Source organism: Pelecanus crispus, chromosome Z (genome assembly GCF_030463565.1).
Source record: "Pelecanus crispus isolate bPelCri1 chromosome Z, bPelCri1.pri, whole genome shotgun sequence".
NCBI lineage: Eukaryota > Metazoa > Chordata > Aves > Pelecaniformes > Pelecanidae > Pelecanus > Pelecanus crispus.
The window spans coordinates 62,003,938-62,021,512 of NC_134676.1; the positions used below are offsets into that span (position 1 = coordinate 62,003,938).

The window sequence follows — 17,575 nt, forward strand, 5'->3', positions numbered from 1 at the left end:
TACTGACACTTTAATTAAATTTATCTTCCTTGTAAGAGAGAAAAAAATAATCCTATGCAGTGATTTAAGTCACTAAGTATTTGATTAAGTAAAGGCATACAACTGAGATCATATAATCAGTCCACTTCAGTGTTAATTATTAAGTCAATGGCGCGGGGGGGGTGGGGCGGGCAGACAAAAAGAAAATAAAAAAAAAAAAAAGAGGACTCCAAATGTAGTAGTCTTCTACAGAAACTGCTGTTCTGGTGTTTTATTCCAGGAGTTTTTAACATTCTCCAAACTAAAGCTGAAGATAAACCACATACTGCTTCCAAAAATTCTGCAGAACAAGCATAAAATTCAGGAACCTGACCTTTAAGAAACAACTGCAGGGCATATCTGTAGGAAGCAGAACAATAATATTCCTATTATTAGGATACTACCACAGGTGTACTGTGGAGGTGTTTGCTGTAATCTCATTGAACTTCCGATAATCTTATTTGCCTATTAGGGAGAAAAACACATAATGATTGATATTGTGTTAGTAAAATGGACAGATTTTACAAGCTCTTGTCTCTCTGCATTTCATATATACTGGTCTAGCAGGAAGTTTAAAAGCTTTACCTTCTATGCACTCAAAAAAAGCTCACAACCAACCCCTGTTTTTTCCTGCATAAACTACAAGAAGGTGAAGCTTAGTGCAACTTGAATTTTCCTCACCTATAGGTATTCATGTTAGATACTTCAGCCTTTATACTATGTTGGCAATAACATGGCCAATGCCTATGACATAGGAAATAAACGTACTGGACAATTCAACAATGGGTATGTTTTATGACAGTAAACAAATATTTACCAGAAGACCTCAAAGACAAGTAGAAAATCTTCCTATTAAAAAAATCAGAATTCTTAACAAAAACATGCTTTCTTTTACAACAACGTTGCTCTTATGAGCAGGTGACAATCCTGGTGACTCTTTTGTCATTATTATTACTTACAGAGTAAAAAACATAAATTTACACTAAAGATAAATAAATGCATGGAGGTCAGTGCTTCTTTAAAAAGTGTCTAACTAACATGGCTTCAAATTAGGTAAGAGGTAACAGTAGAGTATGTACTTCATTGAGGCTATCATGAACACAGCAGAAAGAATTCATGATTTCCCAAGGGGGGGGAAAAAAAAAAAAAAAAAAAAAAAAAAAGACTTTTGCACTGCATGGGTAGACTCAAAAACTAAACTGAATTCCTAGTATTCCTATCGACCAAATTAATAGGATTTCTAAGTTAGATTTTATCCTTTACTATCACAGGAGAATGATCATTCCTTCATTGTTTCTTTCCTCCACTGTAATAATGGTCTACCATTATATTCAATATACAGTAACTCAACCATCACTTGCCTTTTTTACTGTCACATTCATTCATTTTAAACAGTCTACCTGACACCTGACCTACCTGGTAGGTTAATTCTTCCTTTTATCAGGCACAACATACTCAATCCAGAAAATCCTACTGTCTTAGAAGTTTGAAGAGACTGCTTCAGATTGATACAAACTGCTCAACTATAATTTGATCTATACAACCTCACTATTGCCATTTCAGATGAGTGAACGACTTTCAAGAGCTGCAGAACTGGATACACATTCTCTTAAGTACTGGACCTTCTGACATGATTTTGTATCAATCTGAACATGACAGGTGAAAATAATACCCCCCTTTGCCTATTTAAATCAGAGGTATCAACATCTTATGGCCAGTCAGTTGTTATAAATGTGTATGTAACCATTTTTCATTAAAAAAATGGGAAGGATCCTTTAATGACAAATATCCTATTTTATATTTTACCTGAAAAAGTAATTGTATAGGGTTAATTCTACAATGCTGAATTCTTTATTAATCACTAGCATTATAAAAAAGGCAAGAAAAATTACATAAGTTTTATATTCTACCTCTAACTCTCACATCTAAAAGTAGTATGATCTATTAAAAAAAAAACCTCTGAAGTTGACAATTGGACATTTGGAATGTTCAAAACTTCACTGCATGCAAAGATCTTGAGATTAAAATAGCATACTTCTAATTAGGATTTTTCCACAGGAAAAGGATATTCTGTGACTTAAATATTCAATCTTAGGGCACTAGGATGAATAAAGTTTATCCTTTTGGGTTTTCTGAATCAAAACCAATTTTCTTCATGCAGCAATACCATTTTATTGAGCAATTTCAGGGCCACTCTTCTACAAACTCTTTTCTTCAACTCTTAATTTTATAGCTCTACAAAGAATGCTCAGCATGAGCAGAATTTAAACTTTGAACTCAACTCCAGCAGACAAAATGTTTTAACTGAAAAAGGAATATTTAATGGGACAATAAAACAGACAAGGCAAATAGTAGACAGAGAGCTTAAAAATATAAGACATAAAATAATTAAGAGAAAGCAAGAATAGTTAAACTAATTTTGTGTACTACATATATACACAACCTTGCTGAAATTACCGAATACTGACTCAATGTTAAAATTGTATGAGATAGTATAATAATAGCATTTAAATTTCAGAGGGAGTCTAGTTAGATGAATGAAATTAGAAGGGAACAGGATGTTGGTCCCTTCCTCTCAGTGCCACTAACAGACAAGAGAATTGACAGCCTAGCATGTAAAGGTTTTGTGAGGAGATTGCCTGTTAAAATGTACTGAAAGGGAACTGTTCCACTGTGAATGACAGATGCAAAAAAACCACTTAGGTCACAAAATGGTTTTGGACAAAGGAAGCTTGAAAAACAGAGCTTCAGTTCTTTTAAAGACATTCAATTAAAAAATTAAATACAACTATTTTAAAGAAATTACCTACTACTTTTGGATCTCAAATATTTTAAAGTATGATAAAATAATTTTTGTTCAATATTTTGTTGGTTGGTTTAATTGAAATTTTATGGAGGTTGATATTTAACAATTCAGAGATTATCAAACTATTTGTGTACCTGAATGTTACAGGGTTTGTAAGGCTTGTATCTTGATTACTGGAACTTGTAATATTAAAATATGTGCAATGCTAATCAAAAAGCTAGAGCATCTGAAAACTGTAACAACCAAAAAAAAAAAAAAAAAAAAGAATAATTACTATTACCATTGGGATCACAAGTATTTTTTCAGTGTGGGTATATTTTTTTTATATATATATATATATATATATATATATATATATATATATATATATATTCAACTCCTGTGAATATTTAGCTGTTATTGTAGGGGACTAATATTATAATGAGTATGCAATTCTTTTTTCTTTTTTTATTTTTTTGTTCCCTGCATTCTTCCACAATTCCTGTAGAGACATGCTTCCTTAAAAAACACAGAATAGAATAGAATCATAGAATCATTTAGGTTGGAAGAGACCTTTAAGATAGAGTCCAACCATAAACCTAACACTGCCAAGTCCATGACTAAACAATTCACATAAGATCAATCCTCTTTAGAAATAAAGCCAAATTATTTCTGAAGGAAAGTGCTTATAAGGACTTAATGAGATTTAAATTCACATCTTTTGCTAATTAAGCTTAATTTTCTTGACACTCTCTGTGTATATGTACCTTCAGGGAATAAAGTGCTGTCTGATTTAAGCCCCCCAAGCAAATATACAATCACAGGAAATAAAAAACAGCAACCTGAAAAAATTGTAAATCACATTCTTTTTATTATGTCAATAGAATCTATAAATGATTTTTTTAAAAATCACATACTTTAATTTTTACTTAAGAGCTGAAGTAACAGAACTATATTATTGAGATATAGTCTTCCTGAAACAGTTTAAAGAACTGGAAAATGATTGAATAGTTACAGAGGAGACTATTTTTCCATAGACTGATTTGATGTTCTGCACATTCAAAACTTTTAATTTCATTTCCTGAAGTTAAATATTGCTGAACCTTGAGCTCTCATTGCTTAAATAAGAAACACACATTCAAAACCTGTTATAAGCACAGAGATTTAATTTGTATCACTTACAAAAACAGAAGAAGTTTGAACAGTGCAGCTATTTGTAAAAAAACATGCCTGAGAAGAAAAGGGAATTGAAAATACATGTTAATTAAGGAAACAAATTTATTCAATAGATTGTTTTGTAATGTACCACGGCAAAACACAGTAGAAAAGTGAATGACATTTGTATTCCAGCTGCTACTCCTTCCAAGATGACTGATAATAATAATTTGGATTTTGATTTCCTGCATGCATACTTTTACAAGTTATGCTACAAAAATAAATATATTGCCCTCTTTCTAACATTAAGACCCATCATAGAGGAGCTCCTTGCATGCAGATATAAACTGCACATACAGTACTGTGCTCATTTTGGCTGGGATAGAGTTAATTTTCTTCCTAGTAGCTGGCATAGTGCTGTGTTTTGGATTTAAGATGAGAATAACACTGATAACACACTGATGTTTTAGTTGTTGCTGAGCAGTGCTTACACTAAGTCAAGAACTTTTCAGTTTCTCATACTGCCCTGCCAGTGAGGAGGCTGGAGGTGCACAAGAAGTTGGGTGCGGCCACAGCTGGAACAGCTGACCCCAAGTGACCAAAGGGATATTCCATACCATATGATGTCATGCTCAGCGTACAGAGCAGGGGGGCATTCGGAGCTATGGCATCTGTCTTTCCAAGTAACCACTATGTGTGACGGAGCCCTGCTTTCCTGGAGATGGCCGAACACCTGCCTGCTGATGGGAAGGAGTGAATGAATTCCTTGTTTTGCTTTGCTTGCGTGCACGGCTTTTGTTTTCCCTATTAAACTGTCTTTATCTCAACCCATGAGTTTTCTCACTTTTACCTTCTGATTCTCTCCCCCATTTCCACCAGGGGTGAGAGTGAACAGCTGTATGGGGCTTAGTTGCTGGCTGGGGTTAAACTATGACAAGTACCCACATTACAAGACTTATTTCCAGTTTATAAACTTTAAAAGTTGCTGTTCAATTACATTATCAATGAGTCAGTTTACTCTTTCTGTTATTTAGCCTCAGGTAACCTCAAACAAACCTTTTTTTTTTTTTTTTTTTTTTTAAAGTTTCACACACCCACAGAGCACTGAGACGCAGTCAGTCTTCTCTGCAATGCCCTTTTTACTTCATTGCAACTTGAAAGGAACTGCAGTTGGGTACAGCTATCACATTCTTAAAAATTATGAAAAGAATCTGTTAGGAGGGACACAGTTAACTTCATTCAACAAAATGGTCAGCTTTGGTTTGCCAAGACGTAAAAAGGTTCTCTTACACAGTCTATAGCACCACATCATTTAAAGTATTAAGCCAATCCTGACAAAGAATCTCCCAGAACCACTATGTTCAGAAACCCTTACATAATGACTTTTTCCTATGATTGTTAGACTACCATTTAAAAGGACATCTTATTAAATGCAAACAGATTCAAATAAAACATATGCCATCTTATGAAATATAGCTCATTATATAAATTGGTTAAAAAACTTGTTTTCTCTAGACATAGCCAAAGAAGAACAATCATGTTCTTAGTTACGAAGCATGATGATTTTAAGACTAGAAGGTATGTTGAAAAATTACCATAAAAAGAGCATAAGCAGAGCACTTCGTGTCAAAATGAATCGGTTACTAAACAAAGGGACCATACAGTACTTCAGTTTAGAAAAGACTATTACAAAATCAAACTTGTCATGTGTATATCATCATTATATATCTGTCAAGCTGATAATGCCTGCACTGAATGAGTCCTAAATATTTCCTCTACAAATCTGAATTTTGATTGACTTCATACTGGCCACCAACTCAAGACACAGGTATGACTGAATTAGATTGGACATGACTCCCGGGTAACAATTATGAGACAAAAAAGAATAAAGATCACATTATTCCAAAAATAGTTCTTAGATAAACTGACTTCATGTATTGGTGATTAGAAGAATAAGTTAGAACTTTTTCAAGCAATATATTGACCAAGGATTCACACATACTTAGATGAAAATGTCTGTAATAAACCTTACCAGACATAGTCTGTCAGAAGTACATTGTGTAGTAGCACAGGCAAGAGTTATACTGCTACAAAGCAATTACTCTTGCGTTTACATCAGAACTCAAAAGAAGATGCCAAGGAAGTGGCTTGGAAATAAAATTATGTCTAGATGTTGAGATTTGCTGATGCCAGCTGTTAAAATTCTAATAAAATTGCAACAATTAAACTGCTGAGAGGCAATTACCACAAGAGGGGAAGCAAATACCACCACTTTTGGGGCCAAAGATAAAAAATTTAAAAAATCACTACTTCACTAGTTAGCCTATAGAGTTTCTTATTCACACTTAGTTAATGAATAAAAATTACACATCTGGTTATACTGTCTTCAACACTATTACCTAACGTGCATAGGTACTTTGCACGGTTGAACAAAACTTTGCACTTGCAGGAGAAGAACGAAGTGCAAAATAAAAAATAACCAGCAATAAGCTCTTGAGAGACAAGGATGTGAGGAGGGGAGGAAGGGAGAAAACAAGAAAAAACAGATCATGAAGGGAAAGATAAGTAAATAATAAAACCAGTGAGAAAAAGGGTAAAACAAGGAAACCATAATTGGGCATATAGTGAAAACAGAAGATAAAAACTACAACACAATATCCAGTATATTTTCTTCCCTCCTCCACAAAAAACAAATTTGATAAATGTTGGACTATCTTTTCTGATGTTATAGAACAGATCATTCAGATCTTTTGTGACACTGTTTCACACATTACAGCTAGAAAGCTAAATAGGTCATTCTAGGTCATCAGAACAAAACACTGGTTTCACCTGGGAGTCTAATGGTGAATTGCATATACGCACACTCCCTCTTGCCCTTTCTCTCTCCCTGTGTATGTACATGCAGTGCCTCTCATCTTGCCCAATAATGATGATTTCCTTTAGGTGCATTTTTTGTAATTTATAATAACTTCAAGGAAAAACAGACACTAGTGTGGTAACAAGGGTTTACTCAAGAAGCAATTTTTTTTGAATGTCACTATGCTAAGTAGAAAAATAATGAAAATAAACCCTGTTTCTTCTTTTTCTAAAATATACAACATTTTCACTACCACACCCCACAATTAGTTATTAAAAAAGCTCTGCGATTCAGCAGCAATGTAATTCAGAATTTTCAAGTGCCAGTATTTTTAAAGAGAGCTAACATTATTAGGGGAAAAATACAGTAATAATAAACCACTCAGTTTTTATACATCCATCAGCCTCAAAGCAATTTTACAACAGAGACTAGTGCTGTTATCTGCAGTTTGCACACAGGAAGCAGAAGGACAGAAGGAAACTAGCTCTGCACAGCCTTGCGGGGTACACTCACAGACCACACAGGCCAAAGAACAGATTCCACATTCTCTGAGAACATGGGACTGGAATTATTATGAAGTACTAGTTAAGTACTTATGAAGTACTAGTTAAGAACTCAACACAAAATTGACCATAAGAAAGACATGATGGTTGGAACAAAAAAAAAAAGATGTCATCAACAGATGAACTCTGGAATAGACAGATGCAGCAGTTAATGATCACGTTACTACTCCCAAGATATTTGTTTTAACTCCCTGCTGGAGCTTATTTCCTCCAAAGAACTACAGAAACAGAACATGTGTCTGTGCCAGATGCTTCAGGGCAATTCAGAGTGTTAGTTAAAATTGCCTGCTGTACTACAAGGAAGTAAAACCTGCCAGAGGAACTAGGTGGAAACACTACTGAAGTCACTGCAGTAAGATTCAACAGATATCACTTGTCAATAGCTTCAGAGTAAAGAAGCCTGAATTCCAATACAAATTCCCAGACGCTGTATGACTGGGAAATCTCTTACTCACTTCTTCCCCTTAATGTATGGCATCATCCCACTTGGCTCTATTACATGCATATATACCTCAGTTTAAAGTAGCAGTAAGTGTAAAAAAATACCTTGTTGTTGTGCACAGGAAGCCACTCATATATGAAAGAATACTTAGCAAACGTTAGAGAAGACGTCATATCATAGAATCATAGAACAGTTCAGGTTGGCAGGGGCCTTTAAAAAAAATCATCTAGCTAGCCCAACCTCCCTACAATAAGCAGGGACACCTTCAACTAAATCAGGTTGCTCAGAGCACCATCCACCCTGACTCTGAATGTTTCCAGGGATGGGGCAATCCACAACCTCTCTGGGCAACCTATTCTGGTGTTTCACCACCCTCATCAGAAAAAATGTCTTCCTTATACCTAGTCTGAATCTACCCTCTTTTAGTTTAAAACCTTGTCCTACCACTACAGGCCCTACTAGAAAGTCTGTCCCCATCTTTCTTATAAGCCCCCTTTAAGTATTGAAGGGCTGCAATAAGGTCTCTCTGGAGCCTTCTCTTCTCCAGGCTGCACAACCCCCAATGTTCAGTGTTATCACATCACTGTCTTTGCAGTAATAACAGCCTACAGAATTTTTCTGTAGATCCAGCTTGAGGGAAGGAAACTGGAATCCCCAAGTCTCAAGTCCCAACAAAAAGCACATGCACCAGTTACTTATCCTATATGACTTTTTCCAAGTTTGTGACAAAGTAGCCTCCCAGGTATTTTCTGAAAGATTATGTACAACAGCGTCACTGCTATGTAAATCAGTAATTCTAATCATTTATTATTATTAAACCACATGAAAATCAGAACTAAATGTTAATAAGAAAAATCAAGATCTTGACTTTTCTTTAGTGAAATACATGGGATTATGAAGTCACTCGGTTGAAGGATAAGACATCTATTAAATTCTCAATAAATCTAGGCCAGAATAATGCAGTTACCAAAGCATGCACCTGAAAAGTGATATGTGTGGGAATTTCCCACAAAGCCTTGGACTGCATAACCTGTCTGTGTCAGATTTCTAAATTATGTACCTCCTATGTTTATGTTGTGTATATAACCTATAGATATATAGTTTTCATAGGACATGGAAATTACTGCATTATTTCTCTCTCCCACAGATATATACCCCTTTTATATATCATTTCAATATAGACAGAGTGCTTTCCAAATTGCATCCTTTGAGGAGCTATAACTTTACCATGCAAATTAATTTTTCTGGTTTTTTTCTTTTTGCATGTGTTCCAAAATGTTTTGAAGTCTTCTGTATCTTCAGCTACTGAGCTGCCCTAAACTGATGAAAATATTTTATGGATATGCTGAATGGTTCTGTATAACAACAAGACAGCTGCACTGTTGCATCAAAAAACCCTGTATTTTCTTCAGGCACGTTCTGTTTTCATGAAATATGCTCTCCACTTGCTACTTCAAGATCTCTTTAACCATTTTTATGTTTACCAGAACTTTTCATATTCAATATCCATTTCTACAGTCATCTTTACCAGTTATAGTAAGTTCCATTTTCCCATTTGAATGTTTTTTAAAAAATCGTAGCTATATATACTAATTTATCGATTCCAGATGCACATTTCCTCTGTTCTCCCTGATGTTTGCATGATCCCTGAATTTACTTTGTTATGAATTTTAATTAATATGCTCTTTGTCCACCTCATCCAAGTCATTCATTTTATTGAACGCTTCCATTATTTTCTGCAGATTCACTCAAGTTAAGTTCTCCCACACATCACTCCCTTACATAAAAGAAAAAGGAAAGGAAATAAAATGTATCTGTCACCCTATGTATGTTCTAAAATACAAAAATGGATATATACAAAACATATGTGCATAGGGTACATACTGCTGCAGTAAGGGGTCTGTCTAAATCTCTTGCACTAAGAATTTTGCGCTTCCAGTTACAGAATTCTGTTTTGTTTGCAATGGGATCTGGTGTAATTAGGCATTCTAAAGACTTTTCACCTGAACAGTATTATTATTTCCAAGAAGAAGTATCACCCCTTGAATATGTTTTTGCTACAATGTTTTTACACAGGGAAATCTGAACGTGTCTGCTTAAATAGTGCAAAGTTCATTTATCTTGTCATGCTTCTATCCACGACACTGTTATTCATCATATTCATCAATTTGTCCCAGCTGATACCTATAGTTTGGCAATAGTCAAACATACTAATGACTAGCTAAAAGTAATTATGATACTTACATTGGTGAGGTGAATGACTCCTTTCGATGTAACAGAGCAGCCCATAAAACCAACATACTGCAGCTCAGGACAGTGTTCAGCAAAAGCTTTCACTGACTGATCTGTCACCTACAGAAAAGATATACAGATAACAGTTGAATAGGTGATATAAGCGCATACTTCATACAGTCCAACCAGTTTCTCAGTAATATTGGCAAGCTGCTCATTAATACTATCATTATTATTATTATTATTATCACTACTATTATTTATTTCAAGAGTTTGAGAGAGAACATTGGGCATGAATACACATCTACATATGTGCATGAAAAGGAAGGAAAATTAACATCTTTGGCAGAGAGGGATCATCTTCAGCAGAGGGGGATTATCTTCTTGGAGGAGAAGAAACAGAAGAAAAGAGAGAATGATTCACAAATTCAAATATTATTGTCATCCTCTTACCTGCAAATAACCCATGAGACCATTCTATCCACTATTCTCATAAGCTGTATACAAACATGAAAACTAATGAATTTATGTTATTGCCATCCTGCAGACTCACATTATACCCATCATTGACTGCATAGAATTTGGATTGTGTGGTATCTTAAGTTTATATTCATTTTCTAAGCATTTTTACTAAAACAAAGCAATTGATGATTTTAACTTCAAGATAATATTACATCTGCTTCCCACATCAGACTTGTATCTCATGGTAATGAGATGGTAATATACCATTTTGTTAGTTATCAGTTGAATGAAGATGTTACCTCGTTTATTATTGTGATTTATTTATTTCTATAACTATTATTTTCTTTATAATTAAGTTTGTCTAATAAAATTTAATAACTATGAAATACAATCCTTTGCATAAATGTAATGCTTTATATGTGGACTAAATATTCAAAAGTACAACATTTTGTGAACTTTATGAAGATTATAATATTGACATGGGTACACTTAAGACACCTGCATACCTTCCTTTGAACAATTTTGGGTTTTTTTTCCTGAGAAGTATATATTCCCAGTCCTAATGGAAGTAATACAAAAAGTCTATATTGATTTTTGGACAAAACCTTTATTTTCCAGCCAAAATGCTCAGGAATTTCCTGTCTCACTATGCCTGGAATTGTAAATCCTGAATGCCAAGGACATTCCGGGTTTGTAAGAATGTCTTCTTGTTACCACAGAACTCAGAAGCAAAATAAGTTGTGAAATATCTAGTCCACAACTGAGCCTCAGGTGAATACATACATAGGAACATTATTCCTGCTGTGCTGTGGATCACCCTTATCCACAGTTCCAACTTGCCTGACTAACATGACACTTAACTGCACACTGGAAGCATATGGTGACCTTGGTGAAGAGTCGGGCAAAACGGTTCTGAAAAGATAACCCAGAGATAAGGGGGGCCAACAAAATTACAGGTACACCACCACACATAAGCTGTATTGACTGGGGGTTACTGAATATGGTTATAGGTCTCACGCAGCTTTCCCAAAGCAAGAATTTCTCAGTGAGCAAAGATTTTTATCATTGCACATCTGCCAAATAAAAGGCAAGCCTTTGGTGACTGTGTATTTAGAAGCCAATGAAACTTAAAATAGGCCAAGAGGAAGGGAAAAAGGGTCAGCTAGACAGATTCAACCACCAATTAGGTAGTGATCATTATCGTATCTGCATAGGTCCATGTCTCAGGTCTGCCTACTACAAAAAAACCCACTGTAATAAGAAATTTCTTCTTTGATTTTTATCTGACATGATCTTACAATTGTATTTTTGTACACTCCTCTCAGCTGAGGACAGCCACACCAACTATTTGGGAATTTTAAGATACTGACTACTAAAAACTTTGACAAATACTATCAGAAATCAGAGACTTATAGATTTGCACTATTTAGCATTCTACCAGCACCATGGGGGGTGAGGGGGTATTTTCTCTGTAGAAGATAACTAAATCCTCTGTTTCACCTAACACTCTAAGAGAAGGACCCTGTTACAATCTTACCCTCCTCTCTCTACAGAAGACCAAAGTGTTGTAGACAGGTTTGCCCTAGCTACCAAGAAAATGTAGTAATGAAAAATCAATAGCATAAATGCCTAACATCACAAATTCATTACAGAGATAAAAAAATTTAAAATACAATTAATTTCTTAGATATAGCTGACACTTAGGTGCATGAAGACGTAAAAAAAAAAATGGCATTTTGAATGCAAATAATAAAATTACCATGTCTTAAAATATCTTCTGCTCATACTATTCAATTTTCTGCATTCTAAACAAAATTTGTGAAAAAATAGTTTTGGTAAAAGTTACTAACAGTAGATCATGACTATGTATGTTAAATAGTTTACAGATTAGCAGTGAACGTTTTCAGTGCTTGTTAGATATGCAGCATCTATCCAGGCAGAAAAAGATTCTTCGTTACCTCTGTATGCCATACAAGCCTCATGATTTTCCAAGTCTAAAAAAAAAATTATTCACAACCTGTCAAAAGTAGTGTGACATTACCTGAATATGCTTTACAATTACTGTGGTATAAATCACCACTTTAGACAGGCATTTTGCTACTGCAAACAGCAACTTCTGTTCTTAAATCTTGACTTATAAACAAAATAGCAGTGCACTGAACCTGTTGCTGTCTAAGCTCAGTTCAGTAACAGATCCCATCCTTTGCTGTCAGCCAACAAAACTCCATTACCTGCAGAAGCTGACGTCAAGTTTTATTGGGAAATATTGTAAAAATTTTCTTGACCAGCACTGTAATCTCATAGCCTGCATTCTTAACTACACCAGTGTCTAAGAATATATTACATCTTTTTCAGACCCCATGTCATTTATATGCAATTGACATTTTAATAACATGATTCCCACCCAGACAGCCTGTAATGAAGGCCACTTAATATTCTGTTTGGTTAGCTATTCTTAACACATGACCACTTTCCTGTGATCGTATTAGTTGGGAAGAAAGATATACATATATCATAGAATCGTTTAGGTTCGAAAAGACCTTTAAGATCATCCAGTCCAACCATTAACCTACACTACCAAGTCTACTCTAAGCCAATCAAGGGTAGACTAGACTAAACCATGTCCCAAAGTGCCACATCTACCCATTTTTTGAACACTTCCAGGGATGATGACTCCACCACCTCTCTGGGCAGCCTGTTCCAATGCTTGACCACTCTTTCCATAAAGAGATTTTTCCTAATTTCCAACCTAAACCTCCCCTGGCGCAGCTTGAGCCCATTTCCTCTTGTCCTATCGCTAACTACTTGGGAGAAGAGACCAACACCCACCTCACTACTACCTCCTTTCAGGTAGCTGTAGAGAGCAATACGGTCTCCCCTCAGCCTCCTAAAGCTAAACAGGCTAAACAACCCCAGTTCCCTCACCCATTCCTCATAAGACCTGTGCTCCAGACCCTTCACCAGCTTCGTTGCGCTTCTCTGAACACACTCCAGCACCTCAATGTCTTTCTTGTAGTGAGGGGCCCAAAACGGAACACAGTATTCCAGGTGCGGCCTCACCAGTGCCCAGTACAGGGGAACAATCACCTCCCTGCTCCTGCTGGCCACACTATTCCTGATACAAGCCAGGATGCTGTTGGCCTTCTTGGCCACCTGGGCACACTGATGGCTCATGTTCAGCCGGCTGTCTACCAACACCCCCAGGTCCTTTTTGGCCAGGCAGCTTTCCAGCCACTCTTCCCCAAGCCTGTAGCGTTGCATGGGGTTGTTGTGACCAAAGTGCAGGACCCGGCACTTGGCCTTGTTAAACCTCATACAGTTCGCCTCGGCCCATCGATCCAGCGTGTCCAGGTCCCTCTGCAGGGCCATCCTACCCTCGAGCAGATTGACACTCCCGCCCAATTTGGTGTCATCTGCAAACTTACTGAGGGTGCACTCAATCCCCTCATCCAGATCATCGATAAAGTTATTAAACAAGGCTGGCCCCAAAACAGAGCCCTGGGGAACACCGCTCATGACCGGCCGCCAACTGGACTTAACTCCATTTACAACTACTCTCTGGGCTCGGCCATCCAACCAGTTCTTTACCCAGCCAAGACTGCGCCCGTCCAAGCCATGAGCTGCCAGCTTCCCAAGGAGAATATTACAGGAGATGGTGTCAAAAACTTTGCTAAAATCCAGGTAAATGACATCCACAGCCTTTCCATCATCTACCAGGTGGGTCACCAGGTCATAGAAGGAGATCAGGTTGGTCAAGCAGGACCTGCCTTTCATGTACCCATGCTGGCTGGTCCTGATCCCCTGGTTGACCTGTACTTGCCTGTTGAGTTCACTCAATATGAACCTCTCCATAATCTTTCCTGGCACTGAGGTCAGGCTGACAGGCCTGTAGTTCCCCAGGTCCTCCTTCCGGCCCTTCTTGTAGATGGGCGTCACGTTGGCAAGCCTCCAGTCATCAGGGACCTCCCCTGTTAACCAAGACTGCTGATAGAGGATGGAAAGTGGCTTGGCAAGCTCCTCTGCCAGCTCCCTCAATACTCTCGGGTGGATCCCATCTGGCCCCATAGACTTGTGAGCGTCCATGTGGCATAGCAAGTCATTAACTGCTTCCTCCTGGACTATGAGGGCTCCATTCTGCTCCCCATCCCCATCCTCTAGCTCTGGGGTCTGAGTACCCTGGGATGACCGGTCTGGTTGTTAAAGAGAGAGGCAAAGAAGGTGTTAAATACCTCATCCTTTTCCTTGTCCTCGGTGACAAAGTTCCCCCCCGCCATCCAGCAACTGATGGAGATTCTCCTTGGCTCTCCTTTTATTGCTGATGTATTTGTAAAAGCATTTTTTATTATCTTTTACAACAATGACCAGATTGAGTTCTAGCTGGGCTTTTGCTTTCCTAATTTCTTCCCTGCATGATCTAACAAGGTCCCTGTACTCCTCCTGAGTTGCCTGACCCTTCTTCCAAATGCAGTAGACTCTCCTTTTTTCCCTGAGTCCCCACAAAAGCTCCCTGTTCAGCCAGGCCAGTCGTATTCCCTGCCGGTTGGTCTTACGGCACATGTGGACAGCCCGCTCCTGCCCCCTTAAGACTTCCTTCTTGAAGAAGGTCCAGCATTTCTGGACCCCTTTGCCTTTCAGGACTGCCTCCCAAGGGACTCTCCCAACCAGGGTCCTGAAGAGGCCAAAGTCTACCCTCCAGAAGTCCATGGTAACAGTTCTGCTGCCCCTGCACTTGGCATCGCCCAGAATCCAGAACTCTATCATATCGTGGTTGCTAAGCCCAAGATGGCCTCCAACCTCGACATTTCCCACAAGCCGTTCTCTGTTAGTAAACAGCAGGTCAAGCGAGGCACCTCCCCTGGTAGGCTCGCTTACCAGCTGTGTCAGAAAGTTATCCCCCACATGCTCTAGGAACTTTTGGGACTGCTGCCTCTCTGCTGTATGGTATTTCCAGCAGATGTCTGGCAAGTTGAAGTCGCCCACGAGAACAAGGGCTAGCGATTGCGAGACTTCTGCCAGCCGCTTATAAAATGCCTCATCTACCTCTACATCCTGGTTGGGTGGTCTATAGCAGACTCCCAACAGGACATCCGCCTTGCTGGCCTTCCCCCTCATCCTTACCCATAAGCACTCGACCTTGTCATCACCACTGTCCAGCTCTATGCAGTCAAAACACTCCCTAACATACAGAGCCACCCCACCTCCTCTCCTGCCCTGCCTATCCCTTCTGAAGAGCTTATAGCCATCCAGTGCAACACTCCAGTCATGAGAATCGTCCTACCATGTTTCTGTGATGGCAACTATGTCATAGCCATCCTGCTGCACAAGGGCCTCCAGCTCCTCCTGTTTGTTGCCCATGCTACGTGCATTGGTGTAGATGCACTTGAGCTGGGCTATCGATTTCACCCCCAATGTTGCCATGCTGCCCCGGGCTCCTCACTAGCAGGCCCGTTTATATCCCCTTCCCCCTTCAAACCTAGCTTAAAGCCCTCTCAATGAGTCCCGCCAACTCATGGGCAAGAATCCTTTTCCCCTTTGGAGACAGCCGATCTCCATCAGCCGCCAGCAGGCCTGGTGCTGTGTAAATCTCCCTGTGACCGAAAAACCCAAAGTTCCACCGACGGCACCAGCCTCTGAGCCACCTGTTAATCAGGTGAGTTTTCCCGTTCCTTTCAGCACTCTTAGCTGCCACTGACGGGATGCAGGAAAATACTACCTGCGCTCCCGATCCTGCGACCAATCGCCCCAGTGCCCTGAAGTCCCTCTTCATTGCCTTAGGACTTCTATGTGCAATCTCATCACTGCCCACCTGTACAACCAGCAATGGCTAATAATCGGAGGGCCTCACAAGATATATTTCTATGTATACATACACACACACACCTGCAATTTCACATGAATGGCTTCTCATAAAATGAATACGATATTATGTATAGAAATAAAAGATCAAAACACCTGTAAACTTAATTGCCAGGTCCTGCACTTACATCACAAAAACCCCATGCAACGCTACAGGCTTGGGGAAGAGTGGCTGGGAAGCTGCCTGGCTGAAAAGGACCTGGGGGTGTTGGTTGACAGCCAGCTTAACATGAGCCAGCAGTGTGCCCAGGTGGCCAAGAAGGCCAACAGCATCCTGGCTTGTATCAGAAACAGTGTGACCAGCAGGAGCAGGGGAACATTGAGGTGCTGGAGCGTGTCCAGAGAAGCGCAACGAAGCTGGTGAAGGGTCTGGAGCACAGGTCTTAGGAGAAGCGCCTGAGGGAACTGGGGTTGTTTAGCCTGAAGAAGAGGAGGCTGAGGGGAGACCTTATCGCTCTCTACAACTACCTGAAAGGAGGTTGTAGTGAGGTGGGTGTTGGTCTTTTCTCCCAAGCAGTTAGCAATAGGACAAGAGGAAATGGCCTCAAGCTGCATCAGGGGAGGTTTAAGTTGGATATTTAGGAGAAATTTGTTCATGGAAAGAGTGGTCAAGCATTGGAACAGGCTGCCCAGGGAAGTGGTGGAGTCCCCATCCCTGGAAGTGTTCAAAAAACTGGTAGACATGTCACTTGGGGACACGGTTTAGCGGGCATGGTGGTGTTGGGTTGATGGCTGGACTGATGATCTTAGAGGTCCTTTCCAACCTTAATGATTGCTAGCTTTACTTTCATTAAAAAATAATCCAGCCACCAAGCCAGGAAACAATTAATTAATTCTTACTCTACCCTGAATTGGTTTAGCAGTGGACTTGGTAGTGTTAGGGTAATGGCTGGACTGGATGATCTTAAAGACCTTTTCCAACCTAAATGATTTTATGATTCTAAATATCTGATGAAACAGTAAAAAGTAAAATTTATATTAGGTCTTTTTGTTCTCCTTTTTGCAGGGGTGGGAGAGAGTAAGAACATGTAATAGTTTGGAATTTATTCATAAACATGTGTAGCATGATAGTCAAGTACAACTACCTAGTGTTCAGACAGAATAATTGATAACTGAGTCCTTTCTGTCCTTATTTATATATGGCTCAAAAAACATAATAAAACAAGGTTTGTATGCAGAAGTATTATTTTTCATTATTTGTATAA

General features: G+C 38.6%; 1 protein-coding gene across 1 annotated transcript in view; it reads right to left on the bottom strand.

Annotated features, from left to right (window-relative positions):
- FBXL17 (F-box and leucine rich repeat protein 17) overlaps nucleotides 1-17,575 on the bottom strand; it is a 323,336-nt gene that overhangs the window by 212,447 nt on the left and 93,314 nt on the right. The window contains exon 5 of the mRNA XM_075726525.1: nucleotides 10,065-10,172. Within this exon, the coding sequence (XP_075582640.1) occupies nucleotides 10,065-10,172 (108 nt within the window). The remainder of the gene's footprint in view (nucleotides 1-10,064; nucleotides 10,173-17,575) is intronic.